The 26,676-nt window shown below is 40.2% G+C and overlaps 1 protein-coding gene across 14 annotated transcripts in view; it reads left to right on the forward strand.

Annotated features, from left to right (window-relative positions):
* Positions 1-26,676, forward strand: part of PIGG (phosphatidylinositol glycan anchor biosynthesis class G (EMM blood group)) — a 95,989-nt gene that overhangs the window by 39,089 nt on the left and 30,224 nt on the right. For 5 of the 14 annotated variants that reach the window (XM_082337518.1, XM_082337527.1, XM_082337520.1 and 2 more), the window contains 3 exons: positions 1,282-1,473; positions 6,152-6,461; positions 17,802-17,965. In XM_082337518.1, coding sequence (XP_082193644.1) covers positions 1,282-1,473; positions 6,152-6,461; positions 17,802-17,965 — 666 coding nt within the window. Of the gene's footprint in view, positions 1-1,281; positions 1,474-6,151; positions 6,462-17,801; positions 17,966-26,676 lie in introns of those variants that run through there. The other 9 variants (XM_082337529.1, XM_082337530.1, XM_082337535.1 and 6 more) reach the window with 9 other exon arrangements.

Raw genomic sequence — 26,676 nt, forward strand, 5'->3', positions numbered from 1 at the left:
ACTGGGTCCTTCAGTGAGAACTAACAGGACAATTTTTCTGCCCCATATCCTTTCTTCTCTGACTTTCCAAGCACAACAGCTGAAACAACTATTGGTCAAACTCCTGATAAAGCATATGCTAGGGAATAGGAAGGTAAACCTGTTTGAAGTACTAAAATTTTGATTAAATCAAAGATAAAACTGGAGTTTCATAGGTGCGATCAGAGTTAATGCAGATAACAGCCAAGGCTCACTGTCAGTTTGCTCAAGTTAGTGATCTGTTATCATGGCATTTTGAAGTGTGGAAGACAGAAGATGGAGCCCTTGGCTCTCACACCCTACATGATGTTCTTAACAGAAGGTAAATCTAACAAAATTAGCGGTTCTAGGTCATTTGGGATACAGGGAATATTTGCGTAGGCAAGGGTTAGCAATTCTTGGATTACAGTGGGCTTTCTGAAATTGCATAGCTAGTTATGGTATGAGTGCAGATCTTGCCGTACCTCATTACATTTTGCAGCGCTAATTGATACCACTGTAGATTTAAATACGTAACATTGGCAACATGCTCAGTGAAATGTCCTTGATTCTGGAATGAGTGTTACCTATTTAGGATGTGGGGGAACAAACAAACTGTGTCTGTAATCTTCTTGGCCATGATGCAAATTTTATGTCTTTATCTCTTGTATGTATTGATCCAGTACAAGGTGCTGTAGTTGCGTAAGGGAATCATACTGCGCTAATGTGTTTGCGTGTGCATGTTTTAAACTATGTAAGTATATTTCTGGTCATTTTGGCTAGGTAATTTTTGTATGTCTAAAATTAAACAAATCAAATATGTATGCAGTTATTTAAAAAGGGAGAATAGTTCTAATTCTATAGCGCAAAAATCTTTCCTGCCTTATGCTAGAAAATGAAATGCTGTAGTATAAGCAAAATGCACTGTTTCAAAATGTATAAATAACAAAACTCTAGTTTAAAAGCATTAGACCCTTTTCCATTATGCAATATGCAGCTCAGTTTTTATATAATTAACAGAATAACTAGCGTATGGTGGAACACAATAATTACACTTTTAGACATGCATGCTTGAATAGAAAACCTCGTTAATAAAACCGCTTTTCTAAAAATACGAAACTATTTTACCATACCTCTTGGAAAGTTCATAACAGATGTCAGTGCAGTGATTAATCTGGAAATACAGTGCTGTAGCTAAGGCTCTGTCAAATTGTTTTGCAGCAATTACAGTGGTTGGAACGTTTGGGGTTTTTTTGTTGTTTCTTTTTTTTTCTTTTTCCCCAGCTCTGAACATAAATCTGAACTCTCATTCTTGGCTGCAGTCTCCCTACTTATGATCTTCTTTCTGGTTCAAAGAAGATGCTCCCTGGTTTCAAAAATTGCTATGGCACTCGGGCTCCTGGGAGTCTACAGTTACCGGGCAGCTGTTGGAAATGTCATATTTCCATGGCAACATGACAGCAAAGATATTTCAAAGTAAGTTAATCAACAGATATGTAAATCTATTTCTAGAGAGGTGTTAACTTTGGATATCAGGGGATGAGGTGGGAGGGGACGTTGTGTCTAGGCTGGAATCACATTCTTATGAATAAAACTCTATTTTGTAGGTGGCCTGCACTCAGTTTTTGTGGTGTGTGCATAATTTTGAGTCCCATGAAATGTCTTTCAACTGTGACAGATCAGAAGCAAGTCAGATAAGAATTAATATCAGGAAAATCTAATAGTCATACCCTGTATTTTTGCTACAAAGAAACCCCAAATGCACCACCTCCTCTTGTTTTAGATGGACTTGCCACGTTTATCAGAGCACATGCCAAGCTAATTTAGCTACTTCCTAGTTCTGAAAAATGCTTAGGCAGTAATTGGGAGAATTGCTTTTCCATATCTTTCTTTTGCAGGTGAGCGTTTTGTAATGTATGGCCTTTCAAGATGTAACCAAATCCTTCTGGAGGTCTAGGCTGTGCTGCACAATGTGTACTAAGGATTTTTATGTGGATGTTAAATTTCTTATGGTCTGTAGCTGTAAGGGAGTTATTAGCTCTTTCACCAATAGCTACTTTTGGAATGTAGCTAAGTGGCTTTAGGTTTCTTATGGTACTTTTTACTGTTGGATTGTACCTGGATCTGCAGCCTCAAGTTTTTCTAAATGTCAGAGAGCTGTGGAAAACTTCCAGAGTCATTTAATGAGGACAAAAGGGTCATGGAAGAGAAGTTGTATGACAATTGTCTTCTGGATGTAATAAACTTTCTCTTGCACTCATTTTGAATTTGATATGGATGCAAATAGTTTCTGTTGGAGCTTCTTAATCAGGGGCCAGAGATTCACAAGATGTGCAAGATGAAAAAAACCCTGCAGGAGAAGATCTTAGGACATATAGAAGATCAGATTTGCTAAAGAGACATGTTTTAGAACAAATATTTTTATGTATGTATATCTAGATATATTTACATACATTCCATCTCTCCAAATATTGAACATAATTCTAGTTGCATACTAGTGTTAACAGTTTGTGCTAGTTCTGCTGGATGCAAAAGTAATGGTAATCTTTATTTAGTCTGCAGAATTTGGCTCTGTATTCGAAACATGCCTGATTCTGAGTTTGACCTCTAGTTTTGCTTTGTGTTTGAGTAAAATCCTTAGAGAAGAGTACTGTCCTTCCAATAAGAAGAAAAATATTGCAGTGTGGGACAGAACATTAAATACAGCAATTGAACCACAAATAAAATGTGATTGGAGAAATAAGTGGAGTACTTAAATAGTAAAGGCAAAGCATTTACTGGGAACTTGTTCATTGTATAGTTGGCATATTGATCACAATTATAATCACAAGGAAGAGATGAGGTTTTTGTGTTATTTCACCTTAAATAAATAGTGAACGTGGTTATTTGCTTAAATTATGTTAGGCCTTTATATATCTCTGATTATATACTGTTTTAAAAGTTACTGTCATGTTTAAAAGCTTTATACCCTTTAGATCCTCTGTGTAAGCTGTTCGGTGAAAGCTGGTAGAGTTAGCAAACGCAGGTTCTGGCCTTTGTGTCGGCATGTGTTCCGCACCTGGGGCGGGAAGTGTGGTGCAGGGCTCTTTCTGGATCTCAGTAAGAAAGGACCAACAACAAATGTGTAACAAAACAGCTGTTATAATAAGATAGAGTAAAAAGAGGAATGTAGTTAGTGAGTGCCTTCAGATGCTAGGAACCCTGTATTTGTGCAGCATCAGACAAACCCCAGTGAATCTTCCCATTGCATGCTGTGGCACACAGGTCGCGTCAGTGGAGAGGTTCTCCCTCCCTCCCATACCATGGTGCCTTCTATTTTGTGTAAAAGAAAAAAAACCAAACAAACGAAAACAAGCCCATGTGTCTACTCCTGCCAGGTCAGAACATTATCTCTGTCATAACGCCCACCAGCGCATGACACAGGCCAGCACAGGGGTTCCAGCATGGTCCCTTTCAGCGGCTACTCATGCTAACATGTGGGCTTCTCAAGCCTAAAGTACAAGGCCTAATAGAGCAGACATGGTTTGCCCAAGATCACTAGCTCTTCAAACACGTTATCTTTGCCAAGGCTCACAATACAGCATGTCAAAAAACATGGCAGACGTTATTAGTTTTCAGATGTTAGCTGATGTGTTGACATAGTGATCCTAGCTCATCTTTGTTTGATGGCTGATGTGATAAATGGTAAAAGCTATTTAAAATGCTGCCAGGAACAAAACCAGGACTTTCTTTTAAATGTGCCTAGAGGTATCTTTAGTGTATTCATGACATGGAATAGCTCCAGATCCAGCTGCAAGGTAGAGGTAGTTTTGTGTAATATAAGAAAAAGTGTAGGCAGCCACTGCATTTTTCATGCATAATGCTTTCTTCTGTAAGATGGAGAATCTTTGCTCTGAAACACCCCCTCTCTGTACCCTCTACTAATGATAAGTGTTTTCTATGAATGTGACAACTGCTGCGAGGTGGATGAGGGAGAAGAGGTAATTGAAGTGTGTCCCATCTTCTATGGCTTAGACTGAGATAACCTCTAAATTAAAAAATGCAAGGAAGTAATTTGGCCTTCCATTTTCCTCAGAGTTCTTTTTAAAAATGATAGGTTGTATAATGAAAAAGATAAGTATATACCGTACTTACACAAACAAAATAGTAGTACTGCATTTGCTGAGAAATTTTTTTTTGTTTGAATTTCCATCAACCAGTTAATTTAAGTTTTCACTTAACTCATTTAGTAGTGACAAATACCCAAAGTTATTTCCTAAAGTTTTACTTATAAGTCACATGAATATATTTGAACATTTTATGGTAATAATTACATCAGAATTACCAGAGATACTGAAATAGGGCACAGAATTTCTGCTTTAGCCAGAAACACAGGAACACTCTGAACTTTACTGTTTCGTTTTGTTTTGGTTTTTTTTTCGCTAAAGGAAAAAGCCAGTCGGCCTTATGGGGGATTTACAAAGGCTTGCTATTTAAGGGAATAAAATAGCAAAGCCCATTTGTATAGACCATTAGGTATGAGTTTGAACCTTTGAAAGCTAAACTGCACTGTATTCATGTTTAGGAAGGCCACATCACTGTCATGTGGTGGTTTTGCCTTTTTTCTTAGTTCTGTTGGTGCAAGAAGAAAACTGAACATGTAAATACTGTTGCTTATTATTTCTGCTCTTAGTTTTTAGCTCTCTCTTCTGTATGTGGAAAAGAAAGATTGATTTCAAGCTCATTTGTTAGTAATTGTTTGAGAAGGAAGGTGATGTTCCAAAGACTGAAAAAATACATAAATTTTAAAGGAGAAATTTATTTTTAGAAATTTTGACTTGTGGTATTTTCTGTGGTCAGCTAGTTACACTAGTTACACGAAGTGTAACTATGCTTTTAGTATTTTTAGTGTCATGGTCTAATCCTCCATATAGTATTAAGTCCAGATGATCAAGAATCCTCCATTCTGAGTGAATTATATTTGTAGGAGACCATGTCATTCACCACTCATGTATAAAGTGACTGGTAATTCCTAAGGATAGTGTACATTAAATTATGGATAAAGTGTGTAAATAATGTGTATTTTTATCTTTTGCCAAATAAAAAAATAGATTTATAACCACAAATTTTTTAATATGCTCATTTGGTGAGTTCAGTGGATTATTACTGTAGCTTAGCTCACACTAACATGATCTGTGACCTTTCTGGCCAGTAAACATGAGAATATCCGTACATTCTGATGGATATCTGCTTTCACTTTCTTTGTTCCTTGGGCCTTGTGCTTCTAGAATAGCAGGTCACAGTTTTTAAGATTACTGGCCCTTGTCCTTGTCAGCTTTTTGGATGAGCTGCTGTACATTCTTCAGAATCTGACTTTCCCTGGAAATGAAGAGGCCAATGAATTTATAGGTCTAATGAACATAGCAGTAAATGCTAATTACGCTTACTACTTAAAACATTCATTTTTTCGTAATGGGATTGCTTAGGGATTTGAAAAACATGTACAGTTACAAGGAAAAAAAGTGCTAGTATAAACCAGCATGTCTGTATATCTGCAGCTGTGTAAGGTGAGAAAATGTCTGAAGTATGCAGAAATTTCGGACTGAAATAAGGATCTTCAAATACTAACACTGTCTTTTTGGTTGGCTGAAAAGAAATATATGTTTGTGTGAATGAGTTGTGAAAAATCACTGAATAGCTTAAAGGGAATAGTAATTTTTAAGTCAATTTAATTCCTGAAATAAAGTTTCCATATCACTCTAAGGAGAATTTTTTGGGAAATTCATTATGCTATATAAATGGCATATTTCTATGACTGTGGATCTAGACCTTGAATAGTCATAACATAAATTTATTTTTGTTACATTCATTGACATATAATTTTATTTTTGTATTTTAAGTTAGTTTTTAGCACAAGCTGTTTTCTTTGCTAAAGTTGATTTGGGGGTTTTGTAATTTACGCATGAACCATTTTTAGAGTTCTTGTATTTGAGAAAGCTCTCTCATGAAATTGGCCAGTACTAGCCTTAGAATTCAACCTGTTTGGCAGAACTGCATTGGTCTTGCACCTCGCTTGAAAGACTTTTTGACCTGTGAAATAGATATTAGTAAGTAGCTCATCTTTCTGTTTTATTTATTAATTATGATTACTTTTTTTTCTTAATTTCCTCTTTAGGGGGATTACTGAAGCTCGTTTTGTTTATGTCTTTGTTCTTGGCATAGTCTTCACTGGCACTAAAGATTTACTAAAGTCACAGGTTATTTCTGCAGACTCCAGCGTGAAGAGTACAGGATTATGGGAAGTGTATAGTGGACTGGTTCTACTAGCAGCCCTTCTATTTAGACCTCACAATTTACCAGTCTTGGTGTTTTGTCTGCTGATTCAGACAATGATGACAAGATATATCTGGAGACCTTTGAAATTTGATGCAGCACAGATTACTATCATGCACTACTGGTTTGGCCAAGCTTTCTTCTATTTTCAGGTAAGCTGAATACTCTCCGTGCTACAGGGGTGGGAGGGGAAGTAGTTTTTGAAAGAAATATTGTCCTTTGTGAGTAAAATACCAACTGCATCTCAGGGAGGAAGAGTTTACTGAATTCTCAGAAGGGTTTAGTTTCTAACTGTATTATTAATGTTCTGTTTTCAGAATCAGGGGTTTGGGTGCCTAACTAAAAGAAGGACATTGAGGTGCTGGAGCGTGTCCAAAGAAGGGCAATGAAGCTGGTGAAGGGTCTAGAGAACAAGTCTTACAAGGAGCGGCTAAGAGAACTGGGGTTGTTTAGCCTGGAGAAGAGGATGCTGAGGGGAGACCTTATTGCTCTCTACAGCTACCTGAAAGTAGGTTGTAGCGAGGTGGGAGTCAGTCTCTTCTCCCAAGTAACAAGCGATAGGACAAGAGGAAATGTCCTCAAGTTGTGCAAGGGGAGGTTTAGATTGGATATTAGGAAAAATTTCTTCACCGAAAGAGTTGTCAAGCACTGGAACAGGCTGCCCAGGGAAGTGCTTGAGTCCCCATCCCTGGAGGTGTTTTAAAAGATGTGCTTAGGGACATGGTTTCATGGTGGACTTGGCAGTGCTAGGTTAATGGTTGGACTTGATGATCTTAAAGGTTTTTTCCAACCTAAACAATTCTATGATTCTATGAAAGATGCATACCCTGATAACTTATCCTCAATATAGATTTCTGAAAGTGTTAAAAATATTGGATACCTATACGAGGGGTGATTTTGGTCTGTTAGTGGGCCTCCTAAGTACTTTTCTGGTGATAACAATTTAAAAATTTCAGCTGAGTTGATTAATACCAATAAAAGGCAGATGGCTTTTTGTCCCTGATTCTTGAGGCTCACAGAACCTTTGGTAGCATCACAATAGGTCTACATACAGTTTAAGACTGAAGAGATGTTCTGTGACAAGTTAATGTCTCTTATGAGAATCAAAACTAATTGCCATTCTTATTATATCAAACAGTATCTTCTTTTCTGAGGAGCCTTACTAATTTCAATAACATAGTTCTCTGCATTGCAAATAAGGTTGCAATTCCACAAAACCTTTCCTTAGCATTGAAGCTGGAGAGGTTCTTTCAACTTCTAATAATATTGGAAACTTAGTGTAGCAGACTGTCTTAAGAGGACATTTGTTAAGCTGGGAATCAGGTTGTTTCTGATTTAGGAGGAGAGGCATTCTGATCTGTTGCAAAATTTCAAGGTGAGATCTGCATTGGCTTTACTTTTGAGGCATGGCTGAGCATGTTAAAACTGTTGTCAAGCTTAGGGTACTTTGTATTGTGTTTCTGATCCCGTTTAGTCCTGACTGAGGATTGGCTTGACTTTGCTTTGAGAGTACATGTCAGGATAGGGAATTGCTGATGGGGATAAGATCGTTGTGATTCATCCATTCCTACCCAGTTTTCCTGCTCAGAGGACATAACATTTCGTGTTTGAATGGCTTTTGCATGTCTCGAATGTTACTGTTCAGGCAGCCAGCTCTGATGATGGCCTTCTGAGAGCAGCCCTTAGTGGTGTTGGCAAGAGGCTGAAGGGATGGCCCTCTCAGTACTGAGGTACCAAGCAAAAGCAGCTGCCAGAAATTTAATGGTGGGTAGGCTGGCAAGAAAATCATAGTTATGGAAAAGGGACTAATAAAGAATAGTTTGAATGTTTTCATAAAGCACCCATTTTCAGTGATGATGAATTCTTCGTACAGTTGGCTGAGAATTTCACAGAACCACCAAATCACAGAAGAGTTGAGGCTGGGAGGCGCCTCTGGAGATCATTCAGTCAGACCTCCCTCTGTCCAACACAGGTCAACCAGATCAGTTTGGTCTGGACTGTGTCCAGTCCAATTTTAAATACTTGCAAGGATGAAGACTCTGGAACCTCTCTGGGCAGTTGGACCTAGTGTTTGACAACCCTAGCCAGTAAAAAAGCTTTTTCTGATGTTTAAACAGAACATCTTGTATTTCAGTTTGTGTGCATTGCTTTTCATTGTTTTGCTAGTCACTACTGAGTGACTGAGAAGGTCAGAGTCTGGCTATGTTGGCTTTACTCCCCCTCATCAAGTGTTTATACACATTGTTATGATCCTTGCGGAGCTTTCTGCTCTTGAGAGTAAACAGACCCAGCTCTTTCAGATAGATGTTTGTTCTCATCATCTTTGTAGCTCTTCAGTGGATTTTCTCCAGTACATCCATGTCTTTCTTGTGCTGGGGAGCCCAGAACTGGATCCAGAAGCCTAGATGTGATCTCACCACTGCTTAGTAGAGGGAATGGAGCATCTCCCTCAACCGGCTAGTGATGCTCTCCCTAATGCAGTCCCAGGTGCTGTTGGTCTTTGCACAAAGGGCAAACAACTGGCTGATAAACAAGGTAGTGTGCACCAAGACCCCCATGTCCATCTCTGTCAAGCTGCTTTCCATATGGTTAGCCCCTAGCCTGACCCAAGGCATGGATTTATTCCTCCTCAAGTGCTGGATTTGACATTTCCATGTGTTAAACTTCTTGAGTTTCTTGACAGCCCATTTCTCCAGCCTGTCGAGGTGCAGCAGACCCATCTACTGTATCAACCACTCCTCCCACTTCTGTAATGTGAGCAGACTTGCCAAGGGGGCCTTCTGTCCCATTGTCCAGGTCATTAACGAAGATGTTAAACAGTATCAGCCCCAGTGTCAGGCCCTGGGATTGATCACTAGTTACTGGCCTCCCGGTGGACTTTGTGCTGCTGATTACAACCGCGTGAGCCCCGCAGCTGAGGCAGTTTTCAGTCCACCTCACTGTCCACTTTCCTAGCCTGGACTGCATCAGTTTGCCTGTGAGGATGTAATGGGAGATGGTGTTAAAAGCCTTCTTGTGAGGTGAAAAGTGCATTAGATACATGCCCATGTATCTTCAGGCCAATATGGTATGATGGAATAGAAAATAAGGACTTTCTGAAATAATACATTTGCTGTGAAAGTGTAATTGGACAGGTTAAATTTTCTGTCTTCTCTGATCTGAGCGCTGCAAAAAATTGGGGAATAACTTTTCTGGAAGAATTTCCATGAACTTCAGAAAACATGTTCACCTGCTTCAGAAATAAGCTATCAGAGGCTATGATGAGCATGATACCTCTTTCCATCTGATTATGCTATGCCAAAGGTTTTTTTTCTATACCAATAAAAATGTATTTATTCAAGACCAGTAAAAGGTGACAGTTAGATCTGATAGCACGTGTTGGGTTTTTTTAGTGGTTTTATACTGGTGTTAGTGGGAAGATAGAAACATGTTTTAAGATTTTTCTTTTTCTTCTTAATGACTAATTTTTTGCACTTTCAACTACCCTTGCAATTGAGGAGTTTTTTGGTTTTTAGAGGACTGGAAGAAGTGATTTCCATTTTAACTGGCTGCACATTGTGCTGTTGGATATCCTGCATTTTCAGGGCATCCACCCACGCCTCATCACACCCCGCTGGCAATTTTGACATTTCTTCTGGATGTGTTTCCTTTGGAAGTAATAACTTCCATCATGATACAGATTTCAGCAAACTTGAGGATATTTTAAAAATTAGCTCTGACAAGGGAGTCTCTTGCACATAGACATGCTGCTGAATCACAGCATCCAAAGCTCAGGAAGGAGAAATTCTCCATTGCTTTGTTGTGAGCCAGATTGCTTGATTGGTCTTTGTGCATTTCCTGTCATTCTAAGATCTAGAGAATGAATTGTGATAATTACTTATCAAACTTCTGGTAGAAGCAAACTAAAGCTTTTTTTCCTCAATGTCGCTTCCCATGCTGGTTTTTTATTAAGTCCGAGATACGAAACAGAGCAGATCCAGACAAGGAGCTGCCTTTTTGTGTCACATCACATGTCTGTAAACTCTAGCTTTGAAGAGAATCTTCTGAATTTAGCAACAGCTTAGCAAAAATTTTGACAAATTCTCTCTTTAGCACAGGCCCCTTTGAAAAATGTATCTATTTCTGAAGAACTCGCTAACAGTCTTTTGCAGATTTTTTTGGCTGTCTACTTGGAAAACCAAGGTGTGTGCCTATTCAGCATGCCCAAGGCAGAATAAAATGACAAATGAATTGTAATAGAACAGGAGGGACTTTAGAAAGAATGTTTTTTATCGTGGCCTCTTTATCTGTTTTTCTCTATTTATCTCTATTTCTTTATTTTTTCTATTTTCAAAACATCCTAGAGATGTTTCAAAAATAGAGATCAATTCTGCTAGGGGAAAAAGTGTTTTTAAGAGTCAAGACAGATGGAATTTTCCTCCATCCCCCACTCCTCACAGAACAAATTTTCAGTTCTCTTTTTAAAATGCTGTAAGTACATTTACATTAGATGCCCTTTCTAAGATGGAGATTAAGAGTTTGACCAACATACCACTCTTCAGATGTTAGCTTTGTTCTTTTATTCTCTGGTGGAAAAACTGTTCTGCGGGTATGGAAAGGAACAAATTGAATCATACAAATGTGAAGAGGTCGGGTTTTTGCCCTTCACAATTGAAAGCAATTACCTGATGTGCAAAATATTAGTGTAGAAAAGTAGAATGGTCAAGTTGGTAGCTCATAAAATTACAAAGGCTACAAAGGTCCCTAAAAATCTAATTAATGCTCTCTCTTCAATTGGTAAATTTCTCCCAATTTCTTCTGAGAACAGATTTTCCTGTCTGGGACTCTAGATCCAAAGATGCAAGTAACTTCTTCAAGAAATTATGTTTAATTTCATGCTCTTTGTATGTAGACCTGCTCAGTATGTAGCATTCTAATCTTCACCACCGGGGAAAATTAAAAACCTGACAACCTACAAAACCCACTTCATTAATTATTTTTCTTGGATGGATTTAAATTTCTCCTTCCCTTTCCTTTGAGTACAGAGTCTAGAGGATGAATGACTTGTTGCAAGGGGAAAACTGCTCAGTTTTTCTAGCTTAAAATCAGGATTGAAGTGTTTTATTGATTTACTAGTGACACATAATTAACTGGCAATCATATATTAATGGAACTTAATTAACTGGCAGTCACTGAACTATAGACGCAGGATCCGTACTAGATATACAACAGATGAACACTTGCCTATTTCTATGCCATTTTGTATACCTGACTTGAAAAAGATCTAGCCCCCACCCCTGCACCAGGACCCCCCTCTCCCAAACACATAGAGGTAACTGCCCCTCCAGGTGTGTTACAGACACTCTCTTCTCAAGGCAATGCAGGTTCCCCTGTTTACTCACACCTCTTGTGACAGGTGCAGGTGCTCAAGCTTTAGGTGTTTATGTATATCTTAAGAGTACCATAGACGAGTGACCTCAGGAGAAGCCATAGATGATTTTGGGTGGTTATGTACACTTCCCAGCTCTTCCTTAACTGAGTGATGGAAGGTGGAACTCTGAAAGTACCCATACTTTCCATGATGCAGCTTTCTGGTTTAGTAACAGATTTTAATTGTTTGAATAAACCGTTTAATCCCTTTTCTTTACATTGTGGGAAAAACAGGAAGGTCTTTGCTTGGTGACAGCTTTCAGATCCCCTCCTTACTTCTGTGCCTTCCAGTGAAGATACGCTGATCTTACTGAGTAAACTACAGGTGTCCCAGATTTAGCAACTACCTGTCTTGGCCATGACCATCAACACTGAGGTCTTACATTTTGACTGACTCGAAGGGTTTTATTTCAAACACAGTATGTATCATTTGTTCTCAAATACTGAATAAACATTAAGGAAGTACAACGGGGCTGTTTCTGCTGGAGAAGTCCATCAAGTTCTCAACTTCAGTATTGACCTCTGTTCAGCCTGCCTTGGTATCAGCTAGTCATTTGTTTGCTACCTCTGGAGCGAGCGATATCTATGCTTGAATGCTAGGGTAAAGATGTGAAGGAAGCACAACTGTATTACTAGGCATGATGTGCACTGCTGGCATAGATTTAAATGTCTTCCCTGACTTTCTTTCCTCAAGTTTTGTGGTTACTAGAGCTACCACTATTAAACTGGCTGGGTTCAGAGTGGTGCTAGGTTTTTAATTTCCAGACAGGCATAAAGATCTAATGTAGCATACAAAAATGATAGCAGGTTTATGGTTGAAATACAGAAACTGAAAAACACTGAAATTTGTTGTTGATGTAGATCAGATTGGATACTAAATTTAAACTGTGCTAGCTCAATGAGGCAGGAGAAGAGACATATAAACTAAATATAAACCCCTTCCATCTGGAAATAGGAGAGAGATTTGGAGAACTACTTTTGCACATATCCTGGTGTGATTATGAGGAGAATGAGACTTCTTGCCCATGTTGCTGAGCCTTTATTAAATCCTGGTAGGGAAGAGGGTACATAATGACAAAAGCAGTAACTCTGTCTTGCTATGCATGGAATATAAGTGATGGCCTTTTGAATATAATAGTGAGTAAAAGTAGACTTGTTCAGGATAGCATATTTCGTGAATGAAAAAAAAATTTGTAGGGTCCTTAAAGACTTTATGGAAGCATAGCTGTGAAAATAGTAAGTCTACAGAGTAAGCAAGGTTCATAGGAACAGATACTATTTTTCATTAATCAATTAGTATAGTTGACAAAAGTGGGGGAAAAAAATGAAGTACGTGAGTGTGGAGGCTAATATTTTGATGTAGAAGTAGAAAAAAAAAAAACAAACCACAAATTAAGTACAGGTTGAAAACAAATGCCTTGAGCTTCACGCTTGGTTTTGCATTCTGCACTTCATCTGTGCCAGGGCTCTGAGTGCATCTCCTGTCTAGGAGTTTAGTTTAGTGGAGTTCAAGGTCATGTCCTTCACTGAGAGGAGCTGTTGGGAGGAAAGCTAGGAGGAAGGGGCTGGCCCTCCTTTCCTCTGGGAGCTGCTTTTAACCTGATGCTTTACTGCCTGTGCTGTGTCACAGCTGTGTAAGCAGGTATGTCTGTGCCTGTCTCGTACCTTCTTGATCCTGATTTGGACCTGCTGGCTGGGCTTCCTGGCCTAATCTTGGACCTGCCTTGTCACTATAGACTTGCTGTGTGACACCTGGAGTGCATCTGGCCCTGATTGCTGTCTCTGGATCCAGCCCTGACCTGGACATGCCACTGAGCATTCGCAGTCCTCCTGACTTACTGCTCTCACCTGCCTTGTTTTCATGCTCATTTCCCAGCTTACCTTCCCTTGCAGAACCAGCTGGGCCTTGCTGCTCTCTGACAATGTGAACCTAAAAAGCAAATTTATTAAACAGTTGTAACTACACATTAACTTGTTTTTCCAGCCCTTTAGCAAGATTTTTGTGAGTAGTAAGCAGTGGAAGAGGTTGCTCACACAGGTTGTGCAGTCATCATGCTTGGAGGTTTTCAGAGCTTGGCTGGATAAAGTCAAGTGTTATCTAGTAGAGCTGGGTAAAACCACTTCAGTTTTTAGTCTTGTTATGGTAGTTAGGATCTTTGCTTTATTTATTGCTTTGTGTAAATCGACTAAGAGAAGCAAAGTTAAAAATACTCCAGTATTGTCAAACAGATATGAAATTAATACATTTAGTCAGAATGCTACTTGTTTGTCAGGATATTATTGCAAGCTTGAGAACCTCTTGATGAATTTTTCAAGAAGCTTGAATGATTGATTGTATTCTCCTATGCTCTGAGTTGTCCACATCTCATAATTCATCAGTCACTTCCCAGAAGTATACTATATCTTTATCATTGCTACTTGCCCTTCAAATGCGGTGAGAATAGAAATAAATATCTTGGTTGTTTCTCTGAACTATAGCAGCTCCTAAAAAAAATGTTGCTGTAAATATTTCTTAAAATATTTTAGTTACCTTGGATGAAAGCTCATAAATGAACAAAAATTCCATGTATTTATTTTGGTCTTGTGTTTTTCTGGTATTTTTTTATCACTGGAGGAGAACAGAATAGGTTTGTATATTTTCAGAATCATTTATATCTAATTCATCTTGCCTTTAGGTAGAGAGATGGACTGAGTGACATTTTAAAGTGGCTTATAGCTTTCTCTTCTTATGATTTCAAAGCATTGTAGGATTATTTATGTTGGAGAGGACCTCAGAAGGCCCACAGTTCAAGGCCATTCTCAGAGCAGCATGAGCTGGTCAGAACTCAGAGTCTCAAAACCTCCAAGGATGGAGACAGCAGAACCTTTCCGGCCAACCTTTTCCAATTACTTCATTTTTTTTCACCTTAAATTATTTGCTTCAAATAATTAAAATAAATTCCTCATTCTATGTTTGTTTATAGAATTTCAGTTACTGGAAAGACATACAATTATGTGAAGGGCTCAGTGGAAGTGCAGTAACAGTCTGCTGTGTTAAATCAGTCGTTAAACAAGCCAGAAGCATGCCAGTTTTGTCTTGCACCTCTGTACTTCTCAGTTCAGTGAGAGTCATTGAGATACTGCAGGTAATAGCTCGTATTCAGTGAATGATGTGGTATCTAAAAAGTTTTCAGAAGAATTGCAGCTGTGAAGATGGTTTTAGATTGTTTTCATTACTGTCTATGGAGGGATTCTCCTCTGTTAGTGTAGCAAATACGCTGGTTAGTTTCTCTAGCCAGTGTTCTTATATTTGTGCTTCATCGATCTAGATCATGAAGGATTATCATGGAATGCTTTTATGCAGTAGTGCATTGTCTCCTGTCACTTTCTGCCCTTACCACAATAAGCTACTGCACTGTTCGAAATACTTGAGTGATACTTTAAAACAAAAGGGGACACTCTGACTTGTCAGTTATTTATGCATTGTGTGGAGTATTAGAAGTTATAAGCTATGAAATTTCAGTTCAAATATATGAATTAGTCTTGGAGAAATACATCTAATGTGAAGAGAAAATGCTTCTTACTGCTCAGCAGGGCTCTTCCAGTAGTAGCTGTGTAGCCATCCGTGAGGCTCATCAGATTCCTGGTGAGAATGGGGTGTTTAGACACTTAACATCCAGTGTGGTTGGAGTTGTTAGTGCGTGGATCCAAGTGTGTGCATCCTTGCTCTCCTTGTTCTACAGCTACATCACCTTAAACAAAGTCAAAGATAGTGGAGTGAACGCTGTGTGAAAGGAACCACAGGGAGCTGGGGAGAACGTAGAAAGCACTGTTCCTTCCTTCTGGTTCCTTCCTCTGGGGGAGAGAAAATATAATGAGAGGCTCGTGGGTTGAAATAAGGACAGGGAGAGATCATTCACTAGTTACTGTCACGAGCAAAACAGACTTGACCTGGGGAAAACTAATTTAATTTATTACTAGTCATTTCCCAGTAGGATAATGATAAATAAAAACTAAATCTTAAAACACCTACTCACCACTCTTCCCTTCTTCCTGGGCTTAACTTTACTCCTGATTTCTCTACCTCCTCCCACCCAGCAGCGCAGGGGGATGGGGAATGGGGGTTGCGGTCAGTTCATCACACGTTGTCTCTGCTGCTCCTTCCTCTGCAGGGCAAGGACTCCTCACGCTCTTCCCCTGCTCCAGTGTGGGGTCCCTCCCACAGGACACAGTCCTCCACAAACTTCTCCAGTGTGGGTCCTTCCCACGGGCTGCAGTTCTTCATGAGCTGCTCCAGCGTGGGTCCCTTCCATGGGGCGGAGTCCTTCAGGAACAGACTGCTCCAGGTTGGGTCCCCCCACGGGGTCACAAGTCCTGCCAGCAAACCTGCTCCAGCGTGGGCTCCTCTTTTAACAGGTCCATAGGTGCTGCCAGGAGCCTGCTCCAGCGTGGGCTTTCCATGGGGTCACAGCCTCCTTCAGGCATCCGCATGCTTTGGTGTGGGGTCCTCCACAGGCTGCAGGTGGAGATCTGCTCCACCATGGACCTCCATGGGCTGCAGGGGGACAGCCTGCCTCACCATGGTCTTCACCATGGGCTGCAGGGGAATCTGTGCTCCGGCGCCTGGACCACCTCCTGTCCCTCCTTCTTCACTGACCTTGGTGTCTGCAAGGGTGTTCCTCTCACATATTCGCACCCTTCCCTCTGGCTGCAATTGCTGTTGCGCAGTTTACCCCCCACCCCCCCTTCTTGAATATGTTATCCCAGAGGCGCTACCACCATCGCTGATGGGCTTGGCCTTGGCCAGTGGCAGGTCCCTCTTGGACCCAGCTGGCATTGGCTGTATCGGACATAGGGGAAGCTTCTAGCAGCCTCTCACAGAAGCTACCTCTGTAGCCCCCCTGCTACCAAAACCTTGCCATGCAAACCCAATATACCCTGTGTGCTCTGGATTTTGTGGGCAATCCAGACGTGTATCTGATGGTGGCACTTCCTCGCTGGGGTAACTTGCGGTTCAAGAAGACTGTAGTCACTAAGGTGAGAGGAGATCAGGTTGGAGGGAAAGGGGGAGTTGCCACTCCTCATATGCTCTGCTGGGACTGGGTCTGAGGCTATCGGTGGTGACAGCCCTTACATTTGGATTGTTCTGGAATTCTGTAGAGGGGAAAAGAGTTTGATGAGTGTTAGAATACCAGTGCTGTAGAAACCGATCAGCTTCTCCAGGTACTAGACTGAGGAAACCTATCTGTGACCTGCTAAGCTAAGAAATAATCTGCCTTAATCACAAGGTGTGTTTGCTACTTTAAGTAAAGTTAAATACTTGGCCATTTTCAGTAGAGAATACTTCCTTCAATTTTATATTATCCCTTGTTATTTAGTGGTCTTAGTCACTGAAAAAGAAAATTAGGTAAAACATACAAGTCTTGGATAGCTCTTGATACTTTCGTTGCTTTATGTTCCTTCTGTTTTTCTCTTTCTAGGTTTTAAATGCCTTTTATTGATGATTCAGGCTATCTAGGCTGACTTTTGATCTATTTCAGTGTAATCTATTGTGGTATAGAGACTTGGGAAGCAGAAACCTCTCTGAATTTGCCTGTCTTAATCCAGTTACGTGCAGCAACTTGTGTTGTGGGGCAGGCAGGTGGGCGGTATAGTGTTCCACTACAGTTCTTAGAGCCCTGTTGTCTCTAAGGGCATGAAATATTTATTTCCTGGTGTAATTTTAGGCAACAGGCCTAAAATCTTGGGTTTGAACCATGTGTGATGAAAAATGCATTTTTTTCATTACTGTGACTGAAATCAGCAAGTGTAGCTGCTTGCTTTAAGCTCATTTTTTGATGTAATTTATTAAACAGGCATGTTAATTTGCAGACAAAATAAGACAAGCAAAAGATCATGCTGTTTATGCCTTCATTAGTCTGTAAATCCTAAATAGAAGCTCTTGTTTGGTAAGCTGCTTTATTGAAAATCTGACATAAAGAATATAGCTGTACTGTAAAGTGGCTTAAAGAGTAAGCCTCTAACTGGTGCAATAATTAATATTATTCTAATGTATTCCAGATGTTTCTTTGGAGATATTTGAATCTTCTTTATTCCTGTTTCAGGGAAATTCAAATGGCATTGCTACTGTGGATGTTTCAGCAGGTTTTGTGGGACTAGAAAGCTATGTGGAGATACCAGCTATCTTCCTTACAGCATTTGCAACATACGCAGGACCTTTGCTTTGGGCCATTCATCTGCTGTGCTACTTGAGTTCTGAAGTTAGCAGGTAATCATGTTTTGAACTAAAGTAATGTTCTTTTTCGTACTGCAGATATAAACACCATCCATATAGCATGTACCTTTTCAAACAAATAGTTTTGTTCACATAATTTTTTTCCCTGGAAGTTAGTTTTCTATTAAGAAAATGCATGTTCTTTTTTTGGTGTGAGTTTGTATCACCTCACTCTTCCAGTTTCATTTTCTCTGCAGAAGTTTGGCACTGGGAATATACATGTATGTTTTACTAATTTTGTTTCTTAATGAGTTTTCAGTTTGCTGTGCTAAATTACTTAAAATTTTATTACATTTTATTGTAACAGCATGTGCTGCCTAAAAACATTCTTCTTGGAACCCATTAAGTAGGACACCTGAGAAGGACTTTTTAAAGTAATAGAATAGAATTCAAACTTAACTAACGTGCTGTTCTTTGAATGTCTGTCCTTGTTTGGCATAGTGACATACAACATTTTATAAATAAAACAGATTTATTTTATTGTATGTTACTGGTTATTGCAGTCATTTGTAGCTAAAATATTTGTACTTTTGGGTATCTTGTGTAGCGGATGGGTTAATGTAACATGAATTAGTGCATTTGGAATTAGTTCATTTTAAGAAGACATAGTTGGAAAATCCCTATGTAACTTAGAGCGTGCACGTAAAATCCCTTGGACTCTCTAATATTGCATTTAACTCATCATCCAGGGCATTCAGACTGAGAGATGCAGTATGCTAAAATAGAGGAGTTGTAACTTCTGTATCATACAATATCAATGCACAAATGCGAAAACTTGATATATTTTCACAGAAATAACATTCTTACCATCCCAGAGTCTTTTCTCTGTTATCTGTGGAATTTAAATGAACTTTTTTTTTTTTTTTTAAATGAGGAGCAAAATGTTGCAGCAGGCTTGGCAGGTGGAATTTTAGGCAGTATTTAGTTTATCACAACTCTTTGCCTTAAGTATTGTCATTCTCTGTGAACCTCTGACTTCCCTTTATCTGCAGTGTCATCTAGTCTCATCCTGTCTGTGTATTTTGTTTTCTGGCTTCTCTCTTCTCCTTTTGCTTGTTTGTTTTGGGCTATACCTACACTGTGAACTTGTGTTGGCATGTGTGTGTTCATCAAAGGCGTAAAGAGATGGAATCCCCAGCTGACCAAGCTCTGTAGACTAGTGAAGGTTTTTGAACCAGGAAAGACCTGTTCCTAACCTAACAGGCCAAATTCCTGGACAGTCATTGTGTCCATTGCTCCATATTAACAAGCACCTTTAACAGGTAGAATTATTATTCACCTTATTCACTGATTTGCCTGTCTGCCATATTGCTTCCTAAAGATGTCTAGCTCTCTCTACTTTATTGCAGTGGAATTATGCAGCCCAGTGCTGGCCCATTGTATTGCTCTAGTAATGCACTCCATATTGTAGATTGAGACTCACTGTAGAACATTACCTCTTAGTCTGAGACCAACTACCTTGAAGTCATCTTTGGTCAGATAGATTGATACTGTCTAAGTACTGGTCTTTATGTATAATGCCTCTCAAAACCAGCCTTTTCTCTGCTCATTCTGGTATTTTTTTTGCTTCAGAAGGAGTAGATGTGGAATATACTAATTATTGATGTTTGGATTTGTGTAACTACAGACACCCCTTTCTCAAATTTTCCTTACTACCTGGTGTCTTTATGCCAAACTCAGTTTTAACTCTCTGTTTCTAATGCTCCTCAGTTTAGCTTTAGTAACTGATTTGCTCCATCAATACATCTTCCTGGTATCTAAGCTCTTCAAGTTTTCTCCATTCTTTCAACTCTCTTAAAAAAGAGTTACCATACACATATAAAAAGCCCCGTCTCTTGTTTTCTAGTAAATATGTAACCCATGACCCTGGGTATTACTTACATTGTATTAATCTACTGTTTTCTCCCAATTCCTTTATACCTCTGCCATGCTTTGTTCAAAATAGTGCTAGACAATTTCACTGGTCCCATCCATGTTCCTGTGGTGGTGGGTTTTTTTAGCAGTCCCACTTTCCATTCTTTGTTATTACACTGTAGGTGCTTTGAAACTGGACCTTTTTGCTTGTGCTTGGAGGACTCCAACCACAGTGGAGTAAACTGCCTCAGAGCCATTGTCTGGGGAGGGAGAGGGAAAGAATAAGAGCTCCCATAAAACTTCAGCTCTCTAAAAATATTAATGTTGTTTAAACCCTAGACTGCAGACTGTGATGAACACTAACATACAATGAAGAGAAAATGATACCATGTAGCATGTTTTTGAAAGCTCTTCTAACAAAATAATAAAAAATGTTCTGTAACAAAATCTTTGAGGATCTGTACTTGTTTAGTATTGTTTCAAATAACGTGCCTCTATAGTAGTGTTGGTTGTTGTTCTGATGTTTTCTTGGTTGAATTTTTGCAGATTAAAAGCTCAGCTAGTAGTGTTGCCAGGTACAATGTTGGTTTAAACGGCTCTCAGGTGGGTAGCTGTGACCTGTAATACCACATCACTTATGTAAGTAGATTCCATCAAGCAGCTTGTGTCTGTAGCCATTTTAAGGTTCATTTGGGCCAACTGGTAAGGTTGTTTCCTCTACGAAACAGTGAATAACTCTGGACTGGAATCTCTGTAGCCGCTGGGACTTGTTTAAATTGGTATGTTATGGTGCTCGGAACTTGGTCCTTATGCTTTTTGTTTTACTCTTGTGTTTTGCTGTTGCTGGCCAAATGGTTGTCTCATTACTTTGTTGTTATTCCTTGGAACCAAAGCTGAAAGTGCAGAAGGCAGAGATCAGCTGCTCGTGTGTTTTCTTAAATGTATGGGAGACTGAGTGTTTTAAAAAACTGCTGGATCCTCTAGAATGGCCTTTATATAAAGGCTTCTTATTAATTGTTTTATAAGCAATATGTCTTGGTCAGTGAAATTCAAACCCTTTCCTTTTTTTATGTGGTCCTGAGTGCAAGATGAAGATCCTTTCCCCATGTCCTCCAGATAGTAAAGTCTTAAAGAATCCAGCTGCCCTGTTTTTTTGGAGTATGCTGAGTGGGTCGCATTAGATTGCTACAGGATGTCGTCAGGATTCCTGACCCATCCTGGCACAGTCTCAGCTGAATGGATGTGCCCAGAACTGCTCATCAGTGCCATTCTTAGCAAGGTCCCTAGTATCCTGCAGCCTGTTTTAGAGCTGTTGCATCTGAGGAAATTGACCTGGACAGGGAAGCCTGACTTCAGTGCTAGCTATCTTTGTTTATTCCAGCCACTTAGTAGAGCCCATGTAATGGGCCCACGTACAGCTGTATCAGCTGGGTTGGCTTACCAGAGCTTCTTGCTGGAGTTCTTAGAAGCTGAGCTCCACTGGGCCATCACTTCCTAGGTGCAAGTACACATGCATTCCCTTCCCTCTCTCTGTACTTTGCGTTTATGAAAGCACAGAATAGTTGAGTCAGGAGTCCAACCCTCCTGTCCAAAGGAGGGTCAACCAGAGCAGGTTCCTCAGGGCCATGTCCAGTTGGTTTTTGAGTATCTCCAAGGATGGACACTCCAGGATCTCCTTGGGTAACCTGTTCCAGTATATGACAACCCTCGCAGTAAAACAGTTGTTTTATGATGTTTAAGTGGAATTTGTTGTATTTCAGTTTGTGTCCATTGCCTTTTGTCTTTTCACTGGGCACCACTGAAGAGAGCCTGTGTACATCTTCTTTACTTCTGCCCATCAGATATTTATGAACATTGGTGAGATCCCTGTGGAGGCTTCTCTACTCAAGGCTAAACAATACCAGCTTTCTCAGCCTCTCATTTTATGTCAGATGCTCCAATCCCTTCAGCATCTTTGTGACCTTTCAGTGGACTTACTCCAGTACACCCATGTCTGTCTTGTACTGGGGAGCCCAGAACTGGATCCGGAACCCCAGATGTGATCTCACCACTGCTCAGCAGAGAGGAAAGATCACCTTCCTCAACCTGTTGGCTCTACTTTTCCCATGACAGCCCTGGGTTGGCTCAAGGGAACATCACTTGCTCATATTCAACTTGTCCACCAGGAACAACCTATGCCCTTCTCTGCCAAACTGTTTTCCAGATGGTTGGCCCCAAGTCTGTACTGGTGGATGGGTTTATTCTTCCCCAGGTGCAGGATTTGACATCTCCCTTTGTTAAACTTCTTGAGTTTCTTGTCAGCCCATTTCTCCAGCCTGTCGAGGTGCAGCAGACCCATCTACTGTATCAACCACTCCTCCCACTTCTGTAATGTGAGCAGACTTGCCGAGGGGGCCTTCTGTCCCATTGTCCAGGTCATTAACGAAGATGTTAAACAGTATCAGCCCCAGTGTCAGGCCCTGGGATTGATCACTAGTTACTGGCCTCCCGGTGGACTTTGTGCTGCTGATTGCAACTGCGTGAGCCCCGCAGCTGAGGCAGTTTTCAGTCCACCTCACTGTCCACTTTCCTAGACTGGACTGCATCAGTTTGCCTGTGAGGATGTTATGGGAGATGGTGTTAAAAGCCTTCTTGTGAGGTGAAAGTGCATTAGATATGTGTAGCTCATGTATCTTTGGCCAATATGGTAAAATGGAATAGAAGATAAGGAGATTTTGAAATAATACATATGCTGTGGAAATGTAGTTGGAACTCCTTAAACAATTTGCTTCCATCTGATCAAACACGTGGAACTATAAAATATTCTCCTCATATGGAAAGGTAAATATGTTTCTAAAATAATTAAGTGGCATGTGATAGACAGTCACATGGATATTACTGCCACTTTTAGTCCTTCAGGCTCTCCTGAGAAACTTGGCAGCTTAAATGTGATGGGATTTTCACAGACAGAAATAGTAAGAACTCTTTGGCTTCAGTCTCCATGGAAACGGTGCAATAACTCTTGAAACTATTTTTGAGATAGGTAGTATTGATTAAACTGATGCCTAAACTTAACGAAGTATTCTCTGTGTGACTTGCATAAATTCCAGAGAGCACCTGATTCACATATAGGGTGACTGCTGTTTTTGTTCTGATCTGGAGTAGAACTTTGGATTTTGGGATCCTTATGACTGGGAAAAGGGCCATGTTGTTGGATAATCTGACCTACATTATATGACCACACTGTGCAGTACAATCCAGATGGATGCAGTTTTCAAGCTCCTACCCAAACAAAATTGTCATGTGGGTGATGTTCACAGTGTTGTGTAATTACCGCTCTTTAGCTAGGCATCGTGATAGTTTTCAGATTACTTGCACATTGTAATCTGTGTTTGAATTGGTTCGGTGAGTCAGGTATCAGGGTGAACTGGTGAACATTTCCTAGCATTAGAAGGCTGCATGCTTATTGTCTTTTCTTCCTCACTGATCAAACGTTGTAACAGTGCTTTCATGTTAGCGAATGGCTTTCAGGTACTGAAAATGGAAGTTGTGCCCAACAGGGGGGTGTTAAATAGTTGCAAAACTTCTAATGTCATGCCATGACTTTGTTAATGTAGAATGCTAGCACAGCAAACTTAAGTTTTGCTGTGAACTCTTTTATAAAGCTGATCTAAACAGAATTAGGAAGGCATGCTAGCTACAGGAATTTCAGCAGTTAACATCAGCTTTTGCCATCTTCAGTCTAATGTGTTTGATTCATGGGGTGCCCCAGTCACAGTCCACGTTAGTACATTAATGCTTTTTTCTTTCTGACATAAGCTGGACATGCACTGAGTGTTGCCATATACTATTTTTTTTTTGAGTCCCAAGTAGAAAATGCAGTGCTCCTTAAAGACAAAGGAACAATCCAAACATTTTTCCCTGAACCCTTCAGTATTTTAGATAAGTAGTTTTTAATTCTTCTGGTTTCATTCCATTCTCTCTTCCTTAGGTTAATTAAAGCTGAAAAAATGTTTCCGACTAAGAATGTACTGCTGCTGCATTATCTACAATGGTAATACCTGTTATATATTGTGTTTGCCAGCAGTCCCATTCTATAAATAAAAAAAATAAATAAAATGTATAGAAGATGGTATCTACTTGTTTGTTGATGTGTATGGAAATTTGGAAGTGATCTGATAAAATTGCAATGGGGTTTTATTGCCACAAGCCGAAAGAGTATTTTACTCACTAAGGTATCTCCTGACATGCTGTCATTGCACTGAGGGCTGCAGATTTCTCTTAGACATCATTAGTGCTCTGTGATGGATGCCTCCTCATTAATTCCTTTGTCATGCTTGTGAGACACTGACTTTTCCTGTGAGGTTCCTTCAGGCAGCCATGGGTCTTTGTATTGAAAAGTATTTTCTTCGTAGTGAAAAGTTATCCAACAAAGTAGGGTTGCCTGCAGTTGCCTCTATGTTATAAACAAATGACAAGTTGCTTCAAAGCCATTTGCAAAATAAATGTCCTCTTGCTCCATAGACCATCTATGCAGTTGTGTTTTAGGAGCTGAAACACTTTCTATGTAAATGTTAAGGAAAGTTGTGTGCACAGAATTTATAAATACACAGATTTTAGGTGGGTTAGGTTATTTTTGCTTTGTGTAGATAGATGTAAGCATCTGAACAGATTTGGAACTTAAAAAATTATATCATAATTTTTGGTAGAGTTGGCATATCCAATATGAGGTTTGGTTTCTAGAAATGACTGATGACCCTAATTGAGAACTTGTGCTCCAATGTGCTAGTTACTGCCCAGATGCATTGTAGAGTTGGCCGCACAGCTTTTAAATGGTCTTACTGATGCCATGCACTGCCATTGCTATGAGATTGTTCTCATCAACAGAACTGCTTGCTTAGGTACAGGTATGTAAGTAAGCATGTCGGGTATGCTTTTTAATTTTTAAGTGGTCTATCACTTATTCTTTGTGGACAATCCTGAGTTGAAAGGAAAGGGTTCTCAAATTGTTTTTTATTTCTGCCCAAGCTCTAATTTGAGGTTTTTATGGCTACATTGTCTTCCTCCTCTTGCTCTTCTGGTGTTCATCTGACTGCTAGAAGTATGCTCAAGGGCACGTAGCTGCGTTGGTTGTACAGCCTTCCAGTTCTCAGTGTATCTGTGGAGCTACAAGCTTCTTACTCTACCTAGAGTGCAGGTATGCAGTATCACTCTGCTGTACAAAAGGATGCAGCATTTGACCTTTATTCTTTTTTGGAAACTCTGCATTGTGAGACATATTTTTCTGCAATCCTGTATGGCTAGACTTAAAAAAGCTACTTACACAAAAGAGTTCATTAAATTTAATATACACATAAGCTTATTGAATTTATTAGGAGAATCAGCATTAATGACATTGGGCATGAGTCGCCTAGGGAACATCCATTTCAGGCAGAAATTTTGGGATCCGATGGTAAGCAACCAGAATTTCTTCAAAGAATAATGACAGTCCAGATAAGATCTGTTAGCAGGACTCTAGAAAGACTTCAAAAGCCTCTGAAAATATGAAAAAAATAATGAAAGGAAGGTTCATGAAGTTTTGTGTCTGTAAATAAATTTCTGGTAGTCCTTCCCATTGTTAGTGAACTACAGCTGTGGGAGCTTAACAGAGGAAAGCTAGCTTGCATCAGAGTTGCAGGATAGCAAGTGGTCGTGTGGAATGTTATTTTCAAAAATCATAGGCACTGGGGTGCAACAAAAGGAACTTTAGTAAATTCTGATGAAAAGGATTAGGTTTGTCTATACTGACATCTAAGAAGATATCTCTGAGTAGTCCACACAGCTGTTAGTAGAGGAAGGACCCTGAAGCTTGGTGCTGCTATAAAATGCAGTGATATTTTCCTATGTGCTTCCCCTCTGTCTCTGACTCACTGTTCCTCATTGTGTCTTGCTTGCTATCTCTCTCTTACTTGATATCCCTCTCTACCTTGCTTGTTATCCTCCCCATCCCTCTCTTTCTCTTGCTATCCCCCCCCCCCCCCCCCCGAAACACTTTACACCTCTTTGATGTACTTTGCCTCTCTCCCTCTCACACTTTCCTTCTCTCTTGTGCATTTTCTTTGTCACAAAAATTTGCAACTGGCCTGTGCCGACTGAGGAGAGAGGCAAGGACTCCCAGTATAGAATTACCAGAGTAAATATTTACTCATGCACATGAGGTGTCCCAGCCAAACTGGGGCACCCCAAATGTGGGTTTACACAGGGTTCTTTACCTCTGCTCATGCTTCTCCCTTGCTATCCCTGTCTGTCTCTGTCTCTCACTGTCTTGCGATGCACCTGTCTTCCCCCCGCCTCCAAAGCTATGCCTCTCTCTTTTGCTTTCCCACCCTCTGACAGATGCTTCCCCTTCTTGTGCACTTTCCCCATCTCTCATGCCTGAGCTTTCACCATCTCTTATGCATCGATGTTCCTTGCCTCTTTCGTGTGCAGGCTTTCCCCACCTCTTGTGCATGTGCTTCCCCTCCTCACACGTGCTTACCTCTCTCTCATGGGCTTCCCCACTCTTGCACTCTCCTCACCCATGGGCTTCTGTCCCTCTCATGCTTCTGCCCCTTTGCAAGCATGCTTCCCCCCTCTCATGCTTCCCCATGCACTTTCCTCCTCACACTTCCCCCATCGTGGTCCCCCATCGTGCTTTTTCCCCTCTCTCGCACACACTTCCTTCCTCTCCCTGTCGTACTTTCTCCCTCTCACGCACGCATTCCCCATGCCTTGTGTGCGCTTTCTCCTGCCTTGCATGCCCTTCACCTGCTCTTACCCACTCCTCCCCCTCTCATACATGCTTCCACCTTCTCTCATGCACTCTCCCCTTCTTGCACACGCTTCCACCTTCT

The sequence above is a fragment of the Platalea leucorodia genome, assembly GCF_965183815.1.
Source record: "Platalea leucorodia genome assembly, chromosome: Z".
Lineage (NCBI taxonomy): Eukaryota > Metazoa > Chordata > Aves > Pelecaniformes > Threskiornithidae > Platalea > Platalea leucorodia.